At 46.4% G+C, this 22,942-nt stretch overlaps 1 protein-coding gene across 1 annotated transcript in view; it reads left to right on the plus strand.

The window, feature by feature from the left end:
- Positions 1 to 22,942, plus strand: part of LOC147614175 (dimethylallyl, adenosine tRNA methylthiotransferase) — a 69,631-nt gene that overhangs the window by 26,457 nt on the left and 20,232 nt on the right. The window contains exons 3-5 of the mRNA XM_086780712.1: positions 7,518 to 7,615; positions 15,175 to 15,247; positions 15,326 to 15,386. Coding sequence (XP_086636838.1) covers positions 7,518 to 7,615; positions 15,175 to 15,247; positions 15,326 to 15,386 — 232 coding nt within the window. The remainder of the gene's footprint in view (positions 1 to 7,517; positions 7,616 to 15,174; positions 15,248 to 15,325; positions 15,387 to 22,942) is intronic.

Consider the following 22,942-nt stretch of genomic DNA (forward strand, 5'->3'; position numbering starts at 1 on the left):
CTCGTTTCCGAGAAACATGACGAGAATGAGAGGTAGCATCCTCAGACTCCTAGAGTTTGCATTAGTGGCATGATGAGAAACGTTCTTCTTCACCTCTCCTTTGTCGTGCAAATAAGATGTAGCCAATTCCTTGGGATCCTGGTATTCCAACTGGGCAACTATGGCCTCAAAAACCTCGCCATCTATAGTGCTCTTTTTTTAGGACTGCATGACCCTATATAGCAGGATCTTCCTGTATGGCCCGTAGTGTTGCAGTCTCATCACGATAACGCCTAACCTGGCATCTCATAGTCTCCAACTCAGACAATACATCGGCAAGTGGTGTGTTATGTACATTCCTATGCACCCCATCCTACATCTGCTTGTCGGCTGTATCACTCACATGCTCAGTCATGATTGCAGACCACAAGTATTTGTCAACACAATAATTTTTGCGCTTGGAACGCTCTATCTGCCATCCTCGATGATAGGGTTTACCAAAGATTGGAGAACCGAGGTTCTGAAACCACTGTCACAATCCAGAAACGTGTGCATAGAAAAACTTAACCCATACATATCATCATGGCAAAATACATAGGCATCTGGCAACACATGAACATGCTTTAACAACATGCACAAGACACAACACTAGGGGCTGAAGTTTGGCCAGCCGCTCCTTGATGTATCTTTATTACCAACAGAGTGTTCCTGTTCAAGAAAACGGTTGCTCGAGAGTAAGCACTTTCTCGGCTAGCACCAGATGCATCCAGAATATGATAAAAACAAGTAAAACAAATGCTTGAGACTTCGGTCTCAGTCTTCCAAGAGTCCTTCAGGCACAACCATACTCTAGTACGTGATCACACCCTCCAGTTGTAGAGTTGTCCCGAAAAACCAGCCATGAAAACCTTAGCTCTGGTCACTTGAACGTTCCACCCTTAGAGGCTTGTCCATGAAAACCTTAGCTCTGGTCACCTGAACGTTCCACCCTTAGAGCCACAAGCCTCACGCAGGTATAAAGTTTAAACACCGTTTGCCTTCGAATTTATCCTGAAGAACCCCGTTAAAATGGAATGTACAGCCCTGTTTTCGGCCCAGAATCTTGCCGGTCACCCCAGGTGTACAGAAAGGTGTCCTATTGATTGCCTTGGGTTCAAGGCCTTTGGAGCATCAAAACCCAGCCCCTATGCCTTGTCATGTGCACAGTGTGTATCTACCGTGTGCTATACGCATGCAAGACTAGTTTCGAGGCTTGGGGAAGCTTGGAACTAGGCAGGCTGATTGACGAGCTGAGTTAGGGAAATACTAACGGGCGGGCACCCAAGTATGGACGGGCGGGCGGCCAAGTGTGGACGCCCGATGATCGGCCAAGAGCCTATAAAAGGGTGGCCAAGGTTAGTTATTGTATTATAGAGAGTCTCACGAGTTTGTGAGAGCTCTATGGTCTTGGAGCCTGGATCTAGTGCAGACGTGCACCTGCTTTGTGCAGCCGAGGCCGACAGCAATCTCGAGAACCGCGAGGGTAGCTTCGTGGCGGTATGGGACGTCGCGAGGAGGAGATTGGTCGGTACGTCAACCTAGTTAGCTCAGCTCGTGGCTCGGTGGGGTCAGCCAAGACTGTGGGCTCGCCCACGGCTGTCATGGTTGGGAGGTGAGTTAGGCCTGCACCCCCTTGCTTGTTTGTTTGTTCGTTTGTTTGCAGGATTCGAGTTTCGAACCAAGATCGATCACGAGGGAAGATCCGTGGGGATTTGACAGTGGTATCAGAGCATACCTCGTGAACGAGCAAGTCGGTAGGTAGAGAAGAAGAGGTCGAAGAACGGTATGTGTTAAAAAGCTTGCTGTTTTTTCTGTGCATACTGCAGTTTTCAGATTTGGTATGTGTTTTTTATTCATCAAAGAAACCCATGTTGATGGGAGATGGTAGTTAAGTAGGGTTGATTGCTTTTGCAAAGAAGAGGCCTGTTTTGTTGTGCAGTCGCATAACCTGCAGGGAGAGAAAACAGAAAAAAAAAGCATGATGCTTTTCGTTGTTTTTTGGCGAGAGAGAGAGAGTGAGAGAGAGAGCGTAGCGAACGCTGTACTGCTGGTCATGTGCGTTGGCCGGCTGCTGTATGATGCTACGTGGTGTTGAGGGCGCAAGATATGGGCGGCCAGGGCCAGTCGGCTGGCAGGCGCCTAGGCTTGCGTGGCCAGGCCTGCCAAGCCAGGCGGCCAGGCTAGCGCAGCCAGCCAGGCCTACGCAGGTGCCCCAGCCAGGCCAGCGCCTAGGCAGGCGCCCCAGCCACGCCCATGTAGGCGGCCAGCGTAAGTAACGGCTGGCGCACACGCAACCACAGGCGACGACGGCAGTGAAGCTGACGGCGAAGGTGACGCCTGCAGACAGCACGCCGGCGGAGGAGAAGAAAAAAAAAAAACAAGGAAAGCTTACGTTTTAAGCTTTCGTTTTTTTTAAGAGTTTAATTTTTTTTTTAAGTTTTAAAAGACCCTCCTCCAAATTTTAAAGGTGCTTATTTTTTTTAAGGAAAAAGAATATATATATATATATATATATATATATATATATTTATTCAAGAAAAAAAAAACACAAAAGCTAAAGCAAAAGCTAAGCCTAGCTTTTCGAGATTTTTTAGCTTTTGGGAAACCTTTGTAAACCCCTCAAGTGGGCTTCTTGCCACACATCTCTCAAGTTCTCAAGTTTTCAAGCTCTCAAGCTCTCAAGTTCGCTCGCACTTTTGTTGTGCAAAGATCGAATTTTCTCTCCACGTACCCTCTTCACGATGTCGATCCAAGAATCAGAGTTGGAGCTCCTCGTGGAACGCGAAGGCTTGTCGGCTACGGAAGGTACCGATGCCGATCTTTTTGACGATTTTGTGTCAAAATCAGATTTCCAAGAGTTCAAAGTAGCTCTCGAAGCTTCTTCGACGGAACGTCAGGCACAAATCGCAGCCCAGATGCAAGCTTTGCAGAACTCCATCGCTCTATTGACCACTACCCTCTCTACTTTCTCGGGAATGGATACCTTGGCTTCAGCTTTAGGCCCCAATATTACTCCGGAACCGTTCGGGGGCGAGCAAAAGCAGCGAACCAAGGAGATCGTGGACACGTGGCTACACAAGTGGCAAGTTCACTTTTAGTTTCATCCATATGATGATGGAAAAAGGATCCAATTAGCAGCAGGTTTCCTGTCCGGCAAAGCTTTGCTTTGGTGGAAGGAACTGAACCCTAAGCCAACGACTTGGGCACAATTTGAAGACATTTTCAAGAAAGAATTCCTCAAGAAAGAGGATGATTATGATGTTGTTGCCCGGTTTTCAGCTTTGACCATGACCTCGCAGCACCTCACTTATGAGGTCTACCTCCTGAAGTTTCGTGACTTGCAGATGAAAGCTACAAAGATGGATCCCACTACTCTGTTGGGGTTTTTCGTAGCTGGTTTACCAGACTCGTACCGAGTACAGGTTAAAAATAACAAATGTACAACTTTGGACGAGGCCATTCATTTAGCTCGTATCTATGATGATACGATGGTCTCTTCCAAGTCGAAACCCGTTACCGAGCAGGGGAACAAGCATAAAAGAAAGTTCTCCGCACCTATGGCTAACACGATTGAAGGCAAGTCTTCGGACCAACCTTCGAAGAATTCAAGTTTGACACCAGCGAAGAAGAAACGACTCCTTCGGGCTTTGAAGCTCAAGAAGGAAGAACGTTGTTTTATCTGCGAAGAAAAAGGACACATGCGTAACGAGTGCCCGAAGCAAAAGGGTACCAAGTCAAACGCAGGACCCATGTAACACGCGGAAGCTTTGGGGAGTCTTCTTTCAGCCCTAAACACTCTTGAAAACCTTTTGATGCAAAAACGCACCATCTGATGCAAAAACGCAGGTAGAGAGAGAGTAGAGAGAGAGAGAGTGAGAAGTGCTGGAATTTCAGTATATACTATGGTACAAAAAGGTACATATCTTTGCAGCCCTTGGCTGCCTCCTTGAAAAGGTGATAACACACCAAAACTGCCCTAGACTAGGACTCCTAGTGACTCATACCCCTAGTGGGTTGAATGAATAAGACATCGAGCACTTGGTGCCTTTTATAGGGTTCTTGGACAATGTGGGAGCTGGCCGACTGCTGGTTGGCCAGTTCTAAAAGCATTTAATGCTTTAATTTTAATGCAGCCGACTGGTCTTCTTGTTCATGATGCGCAGCCTGCTGCCCTTGTCCCCTGGTTCAGCCGACACCTCCTACAGCCAGCCGACTCACTTCTGGATCAAGGTTTGCTCCAAGTCCTGCTCCATGTCCATCTTCTACTGGTTCATGTTCTTTATCTGCTTGCCCCTTCTGGATTTAGTCTTGAGAAGGTCCATGGCATTGCTGATGCACATGACATCCCCCTCTGCTAAACTTGATGACGGGAATCCAACCTGCTCTTGGATGACTGTCATCATCCCAATCCTGTTCCGAAGTCCCTCTGTCATCATCCATCCCTGGCAAACCTTTTTCTCTGAAAACCCGGCCTGTTCTCCAAACCACTCTGTCTCTGATGAAGATCTATGCATCTGGTCTTCCTCTAGTCCACCATCCATTCCTGCCCTGACTCTGAACACCGTCTTGGTCTTCGTTCCTGGAACTGAGTCTGGCACTCTCACATCACCCTTGGAGGATCAACCTCCCTTGGGACCGTTACCTGAGAACCTATCTGGCTCACGGAACTGCCATCCCCATCTGGCACTGTGGAACACCACCAACAAACCTCCTGGGAGTTCTTCCCGATCTGTGTTCCCGCCTTGGGCTTCGAATCCGTGTACTTTCCTGTACCTTGGACCTGTACACCATCATCTGGGACTGAATCAGTGTTTAGCTTTGCTGAGCCTGATGCTCTGATACCAATGTAACACGCGGAAGCTCTGGGTAGTCTTCTTTCAGCCCTAAACACTCTTGAAAACCTTTTGATGCAAAAACGCACCATCTGATGCAAAAACGCAGGTAGAGAGAGAGTAGAGAGAGAGTGAGAAGTGCTGGAATTTCAGTATATACTATGGTACAAAAAGGTACATATCTTTGCAGCCCTTGGCTGCCTCCTTGAAAAGGTGATAACACACCAAAACTGCCCTAGACTAGGACTCCTAGTGACTCATACCCCTAGTGGGTTGAATGAATAAGACATTGAGCACTTGGTGCCTTTTATAGGGTTCTTGGACAATGTGGGAGCTGGCCGACTGCTGGTCGGCCAGTTCTAAAAGCATTTAATGCTTTAATTTTAACGCAGCCGACTGGTCTTCTTGTTCATGATGCGCAGCCTGCTGTCCTTGTCCCCTGGTTCAGCCGACACCTCCTACAGCCAGCCGACTCACTTCTGGATCAAGGTTTGCTCCAAGTCCTGCTCCATGTCCATCTTCTACTGGTTCATGTTCTTTATCTGCTTGCCCCTTCTGGATTTAGTCTTGAGAAGGTCCATGGCATTGCTGATGCACATGACAACCCAAGCCAAAGACAGTTAACCAGTTGTCTTTGACAGGTATGTCAATTACTGTACTTTCTCGCCCTAGTACTTGTTCTGATTGTCTGTTCAATTCTAAGGTATTTGGCATGCATGATCTTCTCCGCGTTTATGGAGAAGTGAAGGGCCATAAGATTCACATTCTTTTAGACCCTGGCAGTTCGCATAATTTTGTTAACTACAAACTTGTGCAGAAATTGAGTCTTGATCAGCGACCATACCTATGAGGTACGCCTACCTGCGGGAAGACAAGTTTGGGATCGCAAGGTGGAGATGCTTCCAATCCAGATTCAGGACTACAAAGACACTCTGGAATGCTACGTCATGCATCTGGAAAATGTAGACTTGTTATTAGGGATTGAGTGGTTTAAGACTCTTGAAGTCCAGATAGATTGGTCTAGTCATATTTTTTCTTTTCAGCATAGGGACACCAAGTATAGTATTTTAGGTGATTGTATCCATCCCTCTCAGGGACCTCTTGTAAATACAATTGATTTTGGAAATATAATGAATTCTTCTTTGTATACCGCTCTCCATTGTGTATTGATTTCACTTTCTTCTTTTCTCATCCCTTCCTTGGATGTGAATGAATTAAGTGTGTTTGAAAGCAAAGAATTACAGAAGATACTTTGATTCGTTTCAAGATGTATTTCCTAAGGAATTGCCATCGGGTTTACCACCTGAACGGGCAGTAGATCATCGTATTGACTTGATCCCTGGTGCTCATCCTGTGAGTATTCCACGTTATAGGATGAGCCAAGCTGAGGAAGATGAGTTGGCTAAACAACTCGAAGATTATTTGAGGATGGGCCAGATCCGTCCAAGTAAATCACCTTGGGGTGCACCTGTGTTGCTTAGGAGAAAGAAGGACAATACTTGGAGAATGTGTATAGATTACAAGAGATTGAACAAGCTGACAATTAAGAACCGTTATCCTCTCCCTGACTGGTTAGCAGGAGCGAAATATTTCACGAAGATAGATTTACGTACTGGCTATCACCAGATACGTATTCATGAAAGGCATGTCGAAAGAACCGCCTTTCGGACTAATGGCCATTACGAGTTTCTCGTATTACCTTTTGGGTTAACCAATGCTCCAGCCACTTTCCAGCAAGGCATGTCGAAAGAACCGCCTTTCGGACTAATGGCCATTACGAGTTTCTCGTATTACCTTTTGGGTTAACCAATGCTCCAGCCACTTTCCAGCAAATGATGAACGATCTTTTTCGTGAACATTTGGGGAAATTTGTGGTGGTGTTCGTCATAGTTGATATTAGAGCCAAAGCTTGCATTGAAAGAGTCAAGACCATGGCACACGTAATCAAAGGATGAGTTTTCGGCAACATCTATTTATCTCATCCTGTCTTCACAGCACTCATTGAAGACGGCCGGGGGGGGCGGGGGGGGGGGGTGGGTGGGGTGGGAGGGGTGGGGGGGGGGGGGGAGAGAGAGAGACTGCGTCAAGGAGAAGGTGGGGCTTAACTTTTTATTAATAACAAGGAGTGCTATTCTTGCTTCATGCTTTTCTGACTTCAATTAAACACACATCCCTCTGTTATACATTGGACGAGTTTAGCATTTGCCAGTAGTAATTGTCAAATCGGAGGAAACATAGTGCCGGCTTGTGTATGAGGTGGCAGATATGTTTGTTGTCGGAAGATGCGGAGATGGGCCTTGTCGCTGGGAGCAGCTAAGGGACAACTGACTGTGAATGCTTGTTTGTGATGAGGTTGTGCTCAAGGAAGGGAAAGAGAGGGGGTGGGGAGGTAGGGAGGAGAAGCTTGGGCATAGGAGGGGGGCACAAGCAAGGGGGATTTCCAGCTAAGTCCTTTTATCTCTCCCATTTGTTTGACTAAAGTTCATTTGCTGCACCTTGAAACAAAAGCAGTGTAAGATAAGTTATTGTCCCTTTTTTTGAACATATGAGTTTATCTTCTTATAATGATTATTTTGAACATATGGCTTTTTCTTCTTGTGATGATTATCTTGGACATTTTACACCTGCGTTTCTGTGCTAATTGTTAGTTTTTCTGGGGACATACAGGCACGAGTTGTTCCTCAAACAAATGCAGACTTGGTGAATTTCTTGCTAGACACAGAAGCTCAAGATATTGAATTTGAGATTGCCCGTTGTCGGCCTCGGTAAATTTTCTCTTGTATGATGCCAATGTTCCTTTCCTTCTTGTGCTGATTGGGAAGATGTGTTAAGTAAAAAATGTATGCACTGTGACATCTTCTCTTACTTGTTTGAGCTACCAATTTTGTAATAAAGTTCAATGCTACAATATATATGTATGTGTGTGAGCGTATACACACATACACACACATATACATAGATAGACATATATGTATATGTATGTCTATCAACTACTTATTTGCTGTACTATCAACTACTTATTTGTTGCACTAATTCTTTCTATTTGCAATTTGCCGTATCAACTACTTATTTGCTGAACTAATTCTTTCTATTTGCTACTTCCCTTAGTGCTAGGCTTCATTATGGCTGAGTCTGCCCTGGAGCTTTGGAGGGTTGACAGAAACTCAGTACGAAGGCCTTTGTGTGAATATATGCTCTTATGTGTGTGTGTGTGTGTGAGTGAGTGAGTGCGTGTGTGAGAGCATATCTTGATACAGAGTTCTACATCCACTATTGGGCACTGATGACATTAGTGGGGTTGTCGTAGTATCTAGGCCATACTATGCATAATGGAGTTGATAGTTATATAGTCTTGTGGGTTGACTACCATGAGTATATAACATGCACGTTCCTAAAAGGTGAATTTGGGCATGTTCCTGGATTCATCTAGGTATATATATATATGTATATGTATGTGTATGCATGCATGTATGTGAGCATGTAGGGGGAGGGAAAGTATATTGGATACATAAAGTTTGAAAGTGGAAGAAAAGATTAATATTTTTGTCCAAAAGAACTAACTACTCTTAGGTCAAAAAAGTTATCAACAATTGAGCAGGGGTGAAAAATTGCTTGCCTATCCACTTCAAAAGCTTGGATGCCATGCAACTGGCCATCTGCAGGCTCGTGTGCTATCACCGGATCAAGATTTCTTCCAGCTGACATAGGAGCTCGCGCTGCTGATTCCTGCCCCCGCCTCTGCCCCTTCTTCTCTCGCCTGCCCCTTCCGCCTCTGCCGCAGCTGCTTCCGCCTCTGCCCTAGTCGCCTGTTCTCTGCCCCGCCTCTGTCCATTCTGCTCCCGCCTACCCCTTCTGCCTCTGCCCCAGCTTCTCCCGTTCTGTCTTTGCTGCTCCTGCCTGCCCCATTGCTGCCCCTTTGCTGCCCCCGCCTGCCCTTCTGCTCCTGCCTCTGCCCCAGCTGCTCCCGCCTTGCCGCCCCCCATCTGTTCCTGCCTCTGCCCTCCCTTCATCTACACCCACCTTTGTTGCTCCCGCATTCTGCTTCCACCTTGCTGCACCTGCCTTCTCCTCCCCCCGTTCCCCTTTTTCTTTCAGCAACAATTTTATTGGGATTCAAGTCGGCCGCCCACACTTTGTCAATTGGCTTTATGGCTTCTTCTGCCACAACCAATCTTTCGTCACACCCACTGGCCGGGAGAATCATCAAATTTTCTCAAGACGAACTCACCTCCCGTGAATGGCTTCTTGCAACTCTCCCTTCAGAGCTGATTGTGCACTTCTAGGATACTCGTCTGCTTGGTCAAGGCTTCTTCTAGGTGGACTTTCATTCTCCAGAAGCTACTTCTCAGGTTTTGGCTGGCAGCCCCTTCCCTCTTGGCCCTAGGAAGATTTTTTTCTTTCAGTACCAGGTGGGTTTTGATCCAGTGGCGGAGGACCAACGCCTTACCCCGGTCTCGCTGTGGTTCCGTGCTCTTCCTCAGTTCTATTGGAAGCCTTAGCTTCCATAGGGACATCCTTTGGCTAGGTTCTAGAGGTACTAGCCCTTCCGGGCTCTCCCGCCTCAACTTCCGTGACTGTTACCGCCACTCTTGATGGTGTACCGTGGGTCCTTGTGCTTGTTCCTGATCCATCAATTACTGAGACGACCATATTATGCTTTAGAGACTTGACGGATCTCATTTCCACCAGAGGATGGAGATTGCAGGCAGACCTGACCAGTGTCGGATTTGTTGTCGACAGGGCCACATTGCTAGAGATTGTCCCAGATCGAGGGGCCATGCTTGGAGGCGGCATGGTCCTACCCATCAGATGCCTTCTGCAGTTGCCCAGACTCCAGTTGCTCCTTTGCCACAACAGACCACACAGCGTTGGGTTGTGGTTAGGGATGGCAGGCACTCTTGGACCCTCGTACCTGCCCCTTCACCCACACCCCTAGTGGAGCACCCTAACCCTTATGCAGCTCTTACCTCAGAGGATGTTGATCCTTCTTTGGAGATGAGGCTTTGCAAGCACATGATTTGGATCCTTCACAGGAGGATGCTGCATTACAGTTACAGGATGATTGTATCCTTGAGGATGATGTTGCGCATTCGCATTGTCATGGTACCTCTCCAGTTTTGAGGACTAGCCTTGGCTTTTCCCCAGAGTGGGAGAGAGAGGTAAGGTTTACATCGTCAGATTTTCCCTCCCTTACGTATGCGAGACGTACTTCCGTCTGTAAAGGGGGTCCTTTGTCGACCACGAGATCTGGTCGTTCCTATTCTAAGTCCTTATGAGGATTGTCTCTTGGAATATTCAGGGTCTTGGGGGTTTTTTTCCGAGTCGGCGGAAACAAATTGTAAAAACCCAGCTTCATTGTGCAATTACAGGTGGACCTATGGATGTATTGCTCTTGCAAGAGCATAAACTGGCTGCTAGCCAGTGTGGGAGATCAGGCAAGCTTCTCTTAGGACACACCTTTTGGTCACCAGCTATTGGTACCAAGGGTGGTGTTTGTATCTCTGTTTCAGCTTTGATCTTGCCTTGTATCATTGAACATGGTGTCATTTTGCCTGCGAGAGCATAGTGGATCCTTCTTATGCAGGGTACTACACGCATTGGTATTCTCAACCTCTATGCTCCTAACTATAGAGGTGAGAGGATTGTCTTCTGGAAATCTCTCACTATGCTGATGCCTCTTGCTGACCATTGGATTATTGGTGGGGATTTCAACTTGGTTGAGATGCCAACGGATAAAAGAGGTGGACATGAGGGCTTGGTGCATCCTCTTGAGAAAGAGCGTCTTGGGAGAGGTTTATACTCTCCATTCATGGCAGAGATTGTTGGCATGAGGATGACATTTCGAGAAGACCATCTACTCTTCTTTGTTCATGGTCTAACAGGAGAAGGGATGCAGGATGTATTTATGCACGGTTAGATAGATTTTATGTGGATGCATGCTTGACAGAGGGGGGTATACTTTTATTGCTACAGGCACCTCTAAATCGGATCATTGCCTAGTGGTTTTATGTATTAGAGATCCGAATTGCCATGGATCAGCACCCCATGTATGCATCCCTGATCATTTGTTTTTAGATGCAAAGCTATCACGTCGTATGCTTGATATTTGGAGATCTCATGATATCTCATAGGCCTCTCAAAGCTTGGCCTTTGCTCTCTGTGATATTAGTGACTATTATCACACATGTGCCCTGTCTAAGAGGCAAGTGGCCTTGGATTTAGAAAGGGCTATTAGATGTAGACTAATTGCCTTACAGAAAGAGCACGAGAAACATCCTCATGCTCAATGGATTGCAGATTCTTTATGTATTGTTAGGGCATAACTTCATCACTCTCTTGAGCAGCGTGCGGAGTACCGTTACCATGCCCAGGAATCCTTTTGGACACAGATGGGTGGCAAATGCAACAAACATTTCTTTGCTACTCACGGCCCATCTCATGTCAGAGATAGTGTCAGGCAGCAGGATTCACATGGCACTCTTCACTCAGATCCTCTTATGGTTGGAAGATTGCCACTGATTTCTATCGCCAGCAGCTTCTTAGTGCTGAGCCGCACTCTGATTTGAGACACAGGGCACAGAGGAAGGTTTGAAATGCATTGCCACATTTGATCACTGAGGAGATGTGTGCCGCTTTGGAGGCCCCTTTTTCTATGCAAGAGTTCAATCATGCTCTTCATGCCTTACCTCATGGTGAATGTCCAGGGGAGGATGGCCTCTCCCCTTGTTTTTTTCATTACTTTTTGGGATGAGATTGGGGCTAAGATCACATCGGCTCTCAAGGAGATGTGGGACACAGGTTCTATGCCTTCTTCTCTCACTGAGGGGCTGATTTATCTTATCCCTAAGAGTGGGGATAAGACATTGATTGGCCTGTGGAGACCTATCACCTTACTTGGGGACTGCATATAAGATTCTTTCTAACGAAATGAGCATCAGGTTGCAGCCAATTTTGCAGGATGTCATTCATGATACTCAGAATGGATTCTTGCATCTTTGATAACATTTTTTCGTTTTGGGAGGCCGTGGAATGGGCTGAAGTGAGCAATCAGCCCTTAGCCATTCTGCTCTTGGATTTTGAGAAGGCCTATGATAGAGTGGATTGGGACTTCCTTGAGGGTACTCTTAGCCGTATGGGCTTCTCTCAGCGATGGATCAAGGGAGTTTCATGTATGTATTGTGATGCCCACAGTAGTGTGCTCGCTTGTGGTGATAGAGGAGAGCGGTTTCAGATTTCTCGCTCAGTACGGCAAGGTTGCCCTTTAGTCCCATTATTATATATCATAGTTGCAGAGGGCATGAGCATCTTTCTCCGCTCCACTGCTAGTATTTCTAGATTGAGGTTGCCTCTTCGTAGTCAAGAGGAGCTGGTTGACTCTGAGTTAGCTGATGACACAACCATGTTCTTGGAGGCCTCACATATATGCTTATGTTCCTTCCGGGTAGCACTAGAGGAGTTTTGTTTGGCGGCAGGGGTATTCATTAATTGGCACAAATCTGTTGGTTTTTGGATTAGTGATTCACCGAGAGTTGCCTGGGATGCAGAGCTTGGTTTTACTTGGATCAGTAGAGGATGCACTGCTAGATATTTGGGATGCCAGGTTGCGATTGATATTTCTCCTACACAGCAGTTTGCTCCGGTACTTATGAGTATCCGGAAGAAGCTTCTTCAGTGGAGCTCCAAGAAATTAGATTTAGCTTCCAGAGCTTTGGTGGTTAATCGGGTATTGCTTGCCTCGGCTTGGTTTATTGCCTCTTGTTGGTGCTTCTCTCGTGCGTGCATTGGTCAATTGCGGAGATTGATCCGTAATTTTCTCTGGTTGGGTTTGGATGGCACCTCAGACACTCGTGCCAGGGTAGCTTGGCTCACAATTATTCAGCCCAGATGAGAGGGGGGCTTGAACATTATCAATCTGGATGTTCAGTGCAGGGCGTTAATCAGCGAACTTGTGGTCAGAGGATTCCTACCAGGCGCTGAGCCTTAGAAGGATTTTTTATTGTCTCAGATTTTCGGATGTACACCCCGGGTCGGGAGAGATTGGCTGCCCAGCACACGGTTTTTGTTCACAGAGGCTGATATCAGGGCACCATCTTCCCCTCTTATTGTAGCCATTGTCATAGCATGGAGAAGCAAGATACCTTTTTTGCGATAAAGGCTTCCTAGGTCTTTGGATGAGGCTGACCGACAACCTATTATGTGGAACGAGCTCATTAGGAATGAGGCCGGTCAGCCACTTGGTGCATCTCATTACATGCAGTGGTTAGAATGGAAGAGATGTGCATACACAGTTCTTGCTTGGAAGAGCTTTAAGAGTTTTCCGGAGGATCGGAGAGCTGCATCCACTCAGTATCTTAGGGGCTCTCGCATTCGTATTGATCAGATTGATGTAGCTATTCCGCATGAGTGGCTCTCTAGGACCTTTCATGGAGACTATCATCTGAGCTGGTTGAGACTCTTTTCGAGGATACGCATACCTCTGTAGGTTATTGTTCTCTCGGGCCAGGAGGCTACAGATTGCATCATTTACTCTATCATGCTTGGAGGGAGATTGAGGAGATGTAGCATGGAGGAGATCATCCCAGATACTAGGCTTAGTCCAGTGAGGATTGTTGGTTGTTTGGGGAAGCAATGGTTCATTGACCCTTCTCCTCAGATAGTGACTCATGGCTCTTGGTATTTGTGGTTATATGGTGGCAGTCCTAGCAGATATCTTCAGTGGGATCCAGGAGAGTGGGAGTGGATTGATGCCTTTGATCCTTTGAAAAGCTTTCCCTTTTTCAGTTTCACCGTCCGGAATGCCAGGCTTCTCCTCACTCGACATATGCATAGGATCCCTACTCTTAGGCCTCATTGAGCGAGCTATGATATTTCTCTAGTGATACAACGCAGATATTGGCATAGGCTTTGGCATTTATACAGAAGGAGCCAAATCTCTCATTTCTTTTGGTTATTCTTACATGGTGGTCTCCCCACCAATGAGTGGAGATTGGTTTTCGGTGTAACACCTACTTGCTCTAGGTGTGGAGCAGATTCTGAGACTGTACAACATTGTTTATGGGGATGTAGCACTGCACAACAGATTTGGGGTTCTGTAGCCGAACTTATGGGCAAATTGAGTGGCCGCGCCATGCAAGTGGCTTGGGGGGCAGTTGCTTGGCCCTCCCAGTCCGGTCTGCTGGAAACTAGTCAACTAGCAGTAGGGAACATCCAGGAGGAGTCGGCCAGCATCTCCCATACACATATTAGGTTTCACTCTGATTATACACCCCCTAGACAGAGGATTGACACCAGTTGGGAGATTGTTGCCAGTATTACAGCATGGCAGATCTGGAGAGCTAGATGCACGGAGGCTATTGAGGGTGTCAAGATTTTTGGGTCGCAATGCATTAGTACTATATGGGGTGATATCATTCATACTCTTATGGCTACTTGGGCTCGTATTCGGGGGTCCTCTCATTCTGCACAGGCAAAGCGTGTTATATTTATGCGGGAGTGGGAGGTGATTCTATTCTTTTCCGGTTATAGCTGTGATTGTTGTATGTCTTTTTCATACTTAATAGAAGTCTCTTTCTGGGGAAAAGAAAAAGAAAAGGTATCAAACCGCAGATAGTCTTGTGAGTAATGTTTACCTTTCTTAAACACCCAATCTCATTTTAGAAAGGAAGCAAGTATTCTTTAGGAGAGTTAAACTCCTGATCTTGTTTTAGAGAGCTTAGTCAACCCGAAGAACTGCATTCACCTTGTTTCGGCAGTCAGGCTGTTGCTTTAGGGCGCTGTGTCAGTCCATAGCCTGCCCATGCTGGGGGTGGCCTGTTTGTGGTTCCTTTTCTTCCCAAAGTCGAGCTAAATCTGGCCTATTTTTGGGGTCCACCCGTCTGTTCCCTGCCCCCTTTCATGACCTTGCTTATTGCCTTAAGGTGGTGAATTACTGTCCTAGGCAGTGCCTTTTACTTTACCCCAGTGCTTTCCTTCTCAAACTCTCATTGTTCTCCCTTGAATCGGGGTTCACGTCTGGTTTTTAAAACCTATTATAGCCAATAACCCTAGAAATGTCTGTGCTTTCGGTGGAAAGTTATGTATGCGAGAGTTAAAAATGTTCAAAATATGAATAAAAAATGTGATTTGCTGAGGCTAGAGCTAGCAGGATGCCCTTGCTTTGGCCTCTGTTGTTTTGGTAATATTTTAATCAAAGCTCTTCTCTGCCAGCTGCATTTATGGAGAACTGTATTTCTAATAACGTTAAGATGCATGAAAGCTATTGTATGTTGTCATGGTCTAGACACGGTCTTTGGTGTCTAGTAATGCGAATTTGTTTGTATTTCAGTTTGGATGAGGATTTTTTCTCCTTCCTTCAAAGGGAGATTGGCTCTGCTCGTTTCTCTGTTAATCGTACAAAGGTAACGATTTTTTCTTACATTGAACTGTGAAAGTAGAACACTATACTTGGCCACTCATATTTTCAATAATACTCATAGGAAACAGAGGATCGATTAGTGGAGCTCGAGGCTTTAAACAATGTTTTGCAAGAAGGAATCGGTACGCTTCTTTTTTCTCAACCTTCAAAATGATAAGAGTGGAAGTGTCTGCTATACACTTTATGTTGCAGCTTAATTTAGGTTTTTTGGAGAATTGTCTTTTTTATTGGGAAATTCAAAGAGCTCCACTTAACTCCAAGGTAAAGTGCTTCGGCTTAATAGATGGAAAGCTAAAGTGCAATAAATACATTCAAAATTGTTTATTAAAAGGAGTGCCAGCTCTCCTAGTTTCTTCTCTGAGAGGAAATGCCCAGGGCTAGGAGAACCTGAACCATAGATGATGTGGTTTTGTAATGATGATGTTACACATAAGTAACATGTAGGTCATTATATCACACATGTGCCTTCACATACATCTTTATGAAAGGTGGAGGCAGGCACAAACCTTACAACAATGGAAATAGATTCCTTGGCTATGGGAGGATTTAGATTACAAATTATCAGAAATGGCTTTGTGCAGTGATGAAGAGTTGTTATTCCCCCCCATTTATTGAAGCACATACGTAGAGGCATTGCTTGATGTTTCCAATCAGCCACCACCTTATCTTTCGCACTTTCCAAGGCCTTCAACCTCCTCTTTGTTTACTATAGTTAATGTAAGGGATGCCATAAAAAAGCTTCACAAGTGGAGAGCTAAGGATCATGAAAAATTGCACACTAGATTTTTTTTGCCTGTGGTTGGAAAGTCCTTCCACTTGTATTGGCTGGACTATTCAATGAAGCAATATGTCAAGGGTTTTCTCATGCTTGGTCATCCAATGCTATTATTAGGTTGAGAACCCAACAATTACAGGACTATCATTGTTTCACATGCATCCGTATGTGCCATGATAGTCGAGGACACTTGTACATGGTATTTATTATTTTTCCAGAGAAGAGACTTCTATTAAGTATGAAAAAGTTTTACAAGAAGGGAGATTTCAGACCAAGAAAGGGGCAAATCTCAACCAATCTAGTGCCTTGTGCTACTAACAAGGTCCCATATGAGAGAGGGTGAAAAAGTCATGATTCCATTCTCTCATGAATTGGTGTTGTTTTCTCTTTGTTGCCCTCGACGATCCTTGAATCTTGGTCTAAGTGGCCATGAGCGTGTGGATAATATCACTAGGAATTGACGCTCATGTCATGTTACTTGAGCAGGTCGACCTCTTAGTCGGATTGTCCTTGAGACTATTGGTTTCGACCAATAGAGGGTGTTTCTTTAGTGTTGTGAGTGTGACAACTTCTCCTTGAGTTCTTTTTCTTGAGCTCAAGAGTGAGCTCTTTTGAGGAAGGGGAGTATGTCATGTGCACGCTAGGGGTAGGCAGATTGGCGAGCTAGAGTGTAATATGTTGTGGGCGGACATGTGCTTTTTGGTTCGCTATTGATAGCGTGTGCTTTTTGGGCGTTCCTTACCTATTTATTGGGGGGAGGGGTACCAGTTGGGCACACACCGACGGATGGAGCACAAGAGTGCAGAGCGCATGGGGCAAGAGCACCATCGCGCATGAGGCCGTCGTCCTTGGGGGACAACCCCGGGTGGTAGAGGACACCGGATGAGGATGATGGCAGCTTGCAGGGCACTCACGAGAGCATGACGCTCTAGCTCGTGGCTCAGTGGGGATGGCCAAGATTGTGAGCGTTGCTCACGGTTGTCATGGCTGGGTGGCGAATATGCCTGCACCCCCTTCATGGTTTATGGTTTGTTTTATAGGTTTGCCTTACGGGGAGATCTTGGAGGCTTGACATGAGGCCATGGAGGCCACTTTGGTTTATGATGCACAGTGCATTTGTAGGATCTGGTGTCACAAAAGCTGAATCCGGAGCAAATGGATCATCTGGGTATCTCGTAGCTAACAATGCTACCAGTACCAGAGGTAAAAAGAGTTATCCCGAAACCAAAAGTATCTTCCATTTGACTACCATGCTTTCATCTTGATGTCCTCTATAAATCTGGTCTGAAAAAAACCACAAAACTGAGAAAACTTAGAACCTACTACTGAAGCCCGAGCCAACAGTAGTCTCTTCCCAAACAAGAGAAGAACCGGTCTTCTAGAAAAGATCATCAATCTGTACTTCGTCACCTCGGAAGTCTAACTTCCCAAACAGACCTCGGAAAGTCTTGGACATGAAAGGAACAATTGTTCCACAGACATGGTTATGACGCAAGCTAGCATCTATCATAATTGTCTGTATCAAAAGTAAAGTATCTATCCCTCAAAAATGTTAAGATAGTAGGCGTCGAGTCTGAATGAAGTCTTGACAATCTGGTGTTAGCCCCGTAACATGCGATGGATTTGTTAGAAGTCATCTCCTGTCTACTTTTATACACCAGGGCCTTTGTTGTGGGTGTGCCCGCCCTTATGAGGTGTTTTATCATTTTTCCTCACTCCCCGTATTTTTTCCCATTTTCGAGTAGTGTGGAGGGATGCCAGAGGTTGGCAGGAGCACCTAGTGGCTGGCCGACTGTCCCATCAGCAGACGTGTGACTGGCCGACTGCCCATCAGCAAGCGTGGAGTATTTTATTGCTGGCCGACTTGCTGTATGCAGTTGTGGGCTTCATTTACTGCTGGCCGATTGCTCATGGAGTCGTGGAGGGCCACCAGTGCTGGCCGATTGCTCACATGGGGCATATAAATAGGCCCCATGCCCCCACCACTTTCTCATTCAGTTTTCTGCGGGATCTTGTGTATAGAGAAGAGTTTACACACCTATCTCTCTCTGTTTCTTGTGCTGTCTATTCTCTGCATTCTACTTGCTCTTGTCTATCCAAGTTTGGTTATCATTTCCGCTGCATATTCTGACATGGTATCAGAGCCCTAGGCTCGTGATAGATCTTGGGAGTTTTTCTTGAGCAAGAGGGGGATTGTTAGGTTGCTGATTGGTGGATTGTTTTAGACTGTTTGGGAAGAGAAGGTGCAAGAGGAAGGCGGGCAGAAGTGCTGGACAGCCACTTGCAGGTTTTACAGATTTTTTTTCCCACCCACCTACCCTTTCAGTTTACTCCCCGCGATGGCAGATTTACTAGAGATGGCTAAGAAGCATGTGAAGAGTCCGACTCTCCCCACGTTCCTAGTGGATCGTCAGTTGGACGGGTCCAATTACGGCATCTGGAAGGTCATGATGGAGTCTGTGCTGGAGTCATATGACCTTGCTGATTTTATCATCATCAGGCTTCCACGGCCGGAAGCAGAGGAAGGGGAGTTACTGTCGACGAGGAAGGATTGAGAGGCACAGGCACACATGTGGGATCGTGTCAACGCCAGGGTTTGGTCATTTATTTTCCTCAACTGCACACCACAAGTGATCAATCATGTAAAGCACATGACGCTCGCGAGAGGCATATGGGAGCACTTGGCTTCTCTTTATAACTGGGTATCACCCATGAAATGGATCTCCTTGGAAGTGCAGATGCGGGCTATGAACCCTGCAAAGTCCTCGACAATGCGGGAACACAGCAACAAGCTGCAGGCCCTTCAACAGGAAGTCCTACAAGCTGGGAAAGAGATATCATTTGAAGACATGGCCATCACTTTGCTGTCCCACTTGCCCGCTCAGTATTCTGCTTTCTATTCCTCGTTGATTACGAGTGGCAGGCTTAGCACCATTACCTGGGAGGAGCTTGTGCCAATGGTCTTGGACAAGGAGGAACGTTTCACGAACCCTCCTTACAGCGGAGGTTCGGAGGCCTTAACTGGCCAACGGTCGAAAGGCCGGAATAACAATAAGGGCAAAGGGAAGGCTTCACCGGAGAAGTCTTCTGAGAAGAAGCCTGATTCAGAATGAGAGAAGCTGAAGGCCGAAAGATCCTGTAATGACTGTGGCGAGAAAAGCCACTATTGGAGGAAGTGTCCTAAGCGCACAGGGAAGAGTGCTGATTCCTCAGCCGCAGCTGCAAAGACTCCGGCATTTGTGCACTTAGAGATGGTGGACTCCGACGCTTCATCATCTTCGAGCGAGGAGGCAGTTGGCTTCACCGCGAAGGATACTGTCATGGCCCTGTGAAAATGGAGCAGGACAAGTGTGGGCATGGTGGTTGCAGAGTCAGAATATTTTATGATTCACATGGGGGGTGCCCGGACAGAGTTTAAGATGTGTGGACATCCCTAGATGTGAAGGGGGGAACTAGAAACATTAAGTTTTAATGTTTATTGGAGTTTGCCCCTAGGCCTTAGTGGCCCTAGGAACTTATTAAAGTTGGGGCCCTAGGGATTAATTTGGGGAGGAGTTTTCTCTCTCTTCTATCTCTCTCTTCCCTTTTTGGGGAGTCGTGTAGCAAAAGAGGAGTTTTTCTTCATGCGCATGATTCACTAGCGTGGAAAAGCATAGAAGCTCAAGGCGGCTGCAAAAAGACCAGTTTGTTGCTGTTTTCTGTGGGCTGTGAGCTGTAACAGGCCGTACAGCAGCCGTACAGTGCTGTACGACTGCTGGTTTTGCTGTGGACAGAGGAGCGCAGGGTTGTGAGGCTTCTTCTCTGCTGGTTGGGTTGCGCAGAAGACCTGTACAGGCTGTACAGTCTGTTTTTCAGCAAGTACATATTGTACGGCTGCCGTACAGTGTACGGGCAGCAAGGTACAGCAAGTACAGTTGCTGCAGAGGTGCTGACAGGTGCAAACAGGTGCTGGACAGACTGTTTACTCAGATTCAGGCAGGTACAGGAGAGGACAGCAGGCTGTTTATGCAAGTACCACTCCTGGCACGTATCCCGAGGCGGTACAGACAGGTACTGTGCTGATTTTCAGATCTGTATTTTCAAGGACAGCATAGGAGTGAGCATCAGGAGGAGGATACAGGCAAGTGCAAGCACACGTGTGAAGCAGGGTTGTGGATTCAAGTGCCTGCAAAGCACAGATTGGTGCTGTTGCTTCCTCCAGTGTTGTTTCACGAGCTGAACTTGGTAAGCTCTGTTTCTGTTCATCTATCTCTCTTTCTACTGCTTGATGTCTGTTGCAGATATGTGTTATCTGGCCCCCTTGTGAGAGGAGGGGTATGGCAGATTGACAAGGGATTAAGACAGAGATTGGACAGCACATGTGTGATTGAGCTGAGAAGATGTATCATGCACTTGAGTTATGCCAGATGTATGCCCATGGCTGGCCTGCTTAGTGAACTTGGCTGATCAGAGGAAGGCACAGTGTGTTGTTTGATGACACAGATCTGTGTGCATAGATCCTCTGTGCTGAGAAGGATTTGTGGGCCGTCAGATTGGACTTACAGGTGTAAACTCTTGGCTGGTCTTTGTGTTGTACTCAGCCATTCATATTATTTTAATTGAATAAAGAAATACCGCGAGGGGCGCCAAGCTTTGGGGCCAACAGGTGTCGCTGTGTTTTCAGATTTGGGCACTCTAGCTCCAATCTGTGTTTTGTTTCTCATCTAGACTACAAGTGGACGGGTGATTGCTTCTACCGCACTCTGGTTTTCTATCAGAGGCCGGTTTCAAGGTTCCGTCCCCGGGACCAATCATCAACTTTCTGAAGGGGGTGAGCTCGTGGTTGCTTTGAAGAAAGCCATCGCTGAAAATTCAGCCATCATGTCTGATACAGAGGATGAGTACTTCTATCATGAAGAAGAAGAGCAAGAGACTTCTCCTGAAAGAGATGTATCTGAGGATATTTTTGCAGGAGAACAGGCTGCAGATGTTGAGCCTTATGAGGATGTAACACAGCCAGAAGATGTGCATGGTAAAGAGGATGATGATGCTCGGTTCAAAGATCGCTTGGCTAGTGTTATGGATACTTTTATGCAGCTCACTCAGAGTGAGAGATTTGCTGATTTTTTGAGATCTCGCTCAGAGCCCCGCACAGAGCCCCAGAGAAAGAAGAAGAAGGTTCGTTCAAAGAATCTTTCTCAAGGTCATAGTGGTACCACTCCACAGGATCCATCTCCTGCACAGTTTCCGAACATGCAGCATGCTTTTGGTGCTAACCCACAGAGTTCCTTCTATGGACAGCCACCTATTCCTCAGCAGAATATGCATCCAGGTTATTTTGGTGGTGGCTCGGTGTTCCAATCCATGACTGGGGGATATCCTCAGGGAGGCATGGGTATGTATGGGCCTGTTGGAGCCAATTTTCAGCCTGGCATGCAAGGGAATATGTATGGTGGTATGCAGTCCGGTATGCAAGGAAATGTGTTTGGAAGCATGCACCCTGGGATGCAAGGCAATATGTTTGGTGGCATGCAGCCAGGTATGCATAATGGAATGTATGGAAACATGGCTGGAATGTATGGTATGCCTGGTGTTGGAATGGGAAATGTTGACCCAATGATGGGTATGAATGTTGGGGGCAGCAATCTTACGAAACCACTTCCATATGATAATCTAACGCCTATGGGCAAGGCGAAGGATTACAAGGAAGGGGGAGCTGCAGTGAAGTTTGACACTTTCAGTGGGGCCAAGGATAAATTGAAGGCACTTACCTTTTTACAGCAGTTTGATGCTGCTTTTTCTGGTGGGAATTACACAGAGTCCTCAAAGGTGAGGAAAGCTGCCACTTTTCTCAAGGGCAATGCTTTGCAGTGGTGGTCTACTCTTCTTTTGCAGGGCATAGCACCCACCACATGGGTCCAATTCAAACAGGTTTTCTCTTCCGTATGGCTCACATCTACATTTGAGGTGGATGTTATGACCGCATGGCACAAGCTGGATGCTTCAAAGTGTGATAGTTTGGAGGATTATAACAAGAAGTTTTGGGAAGCTCTACTCCCAGTGACTTCTTACCGTGCCGTGCCATTATCTGAGCAGGTAGAGAAGTATTGTTGTGGGCTGCCCAAGGAGGTACGAGATTATTGTATAAAGACAAGAGTAACGAACATGTCACAGATGATTGAAAATGCTATGACAGCTAATGCGTTACTCACAGGTGGTTCATCTGGTTTTAAAGGCAGTAAGAAATTGGGCAAGAAAGCTGAAAAATTTGGGCATGCTTCTCGTGATGCTAAAGGGTCTTCAGAGACAAAGTATAAGAAGTTGCCAATGCCCAAAAGGACTTCTGAGGAAAGACAGGCTTTGAGAGATGCTCAAAAGTGTTTTTACTGTACTGAAGAGGGGCATATGTCATTCAATTGTCCCAAGAGAACGTCCAAAAAGGACCCTGACAATAAAGGAGAACCCAAGCCAAAGAAACCAAAGCCTTCTGCAGGCTTAGTTCCTGATCTTGTGGGGGCGCAGCTAAGTGGTGAAGCTACAGAGTTGTGCAGGGCATGGGGCAAAGTGAGAGATCAGAATGCTTTGATCTTCTTTGACACAGGTGCTAGAGCCAACTTCATTTCACCAGATTTGGCTGGCCGATTGGGGATTCGTGTAGAAGAGATGGGGCCGTTACATGAGGCAAATATGGCTTGTCCAGGGTATGCAGAACCCGTTACTCCTATCATTGGGAAGCTTCGGCTTCATTTGCAGGGTTATGTGGACAACGAGGAGTTCTTCATCATGCCTTTGGATGGCTGTGATGTTTTGTTGGGGATGCCATGGTGCCACAGGGTACATGCGGTGGTGGATACTTACAATAGGAAAATTACTTTGACTCATAGAGGGAAAGAGCATGTATTGGATGTAAAACTCAAAGGGGAA

This window comes from Cibotium barometz, chromosome 42, assembly GCF_041138505.1.
Source record: "Cibotium barometz isolate CiBa-2024 chromosome 42, ASM4113850v1, whole genome shotgun sequence".
In the NCBI taxonomy this organism is placed as follows: domain Eukaryota; kingdom Viridiplantae; phylum Streptophyta; class Polypodiopsida; order Cyatheales; family Cibotiaceae; genus Cibotium; species Cibotium barometz.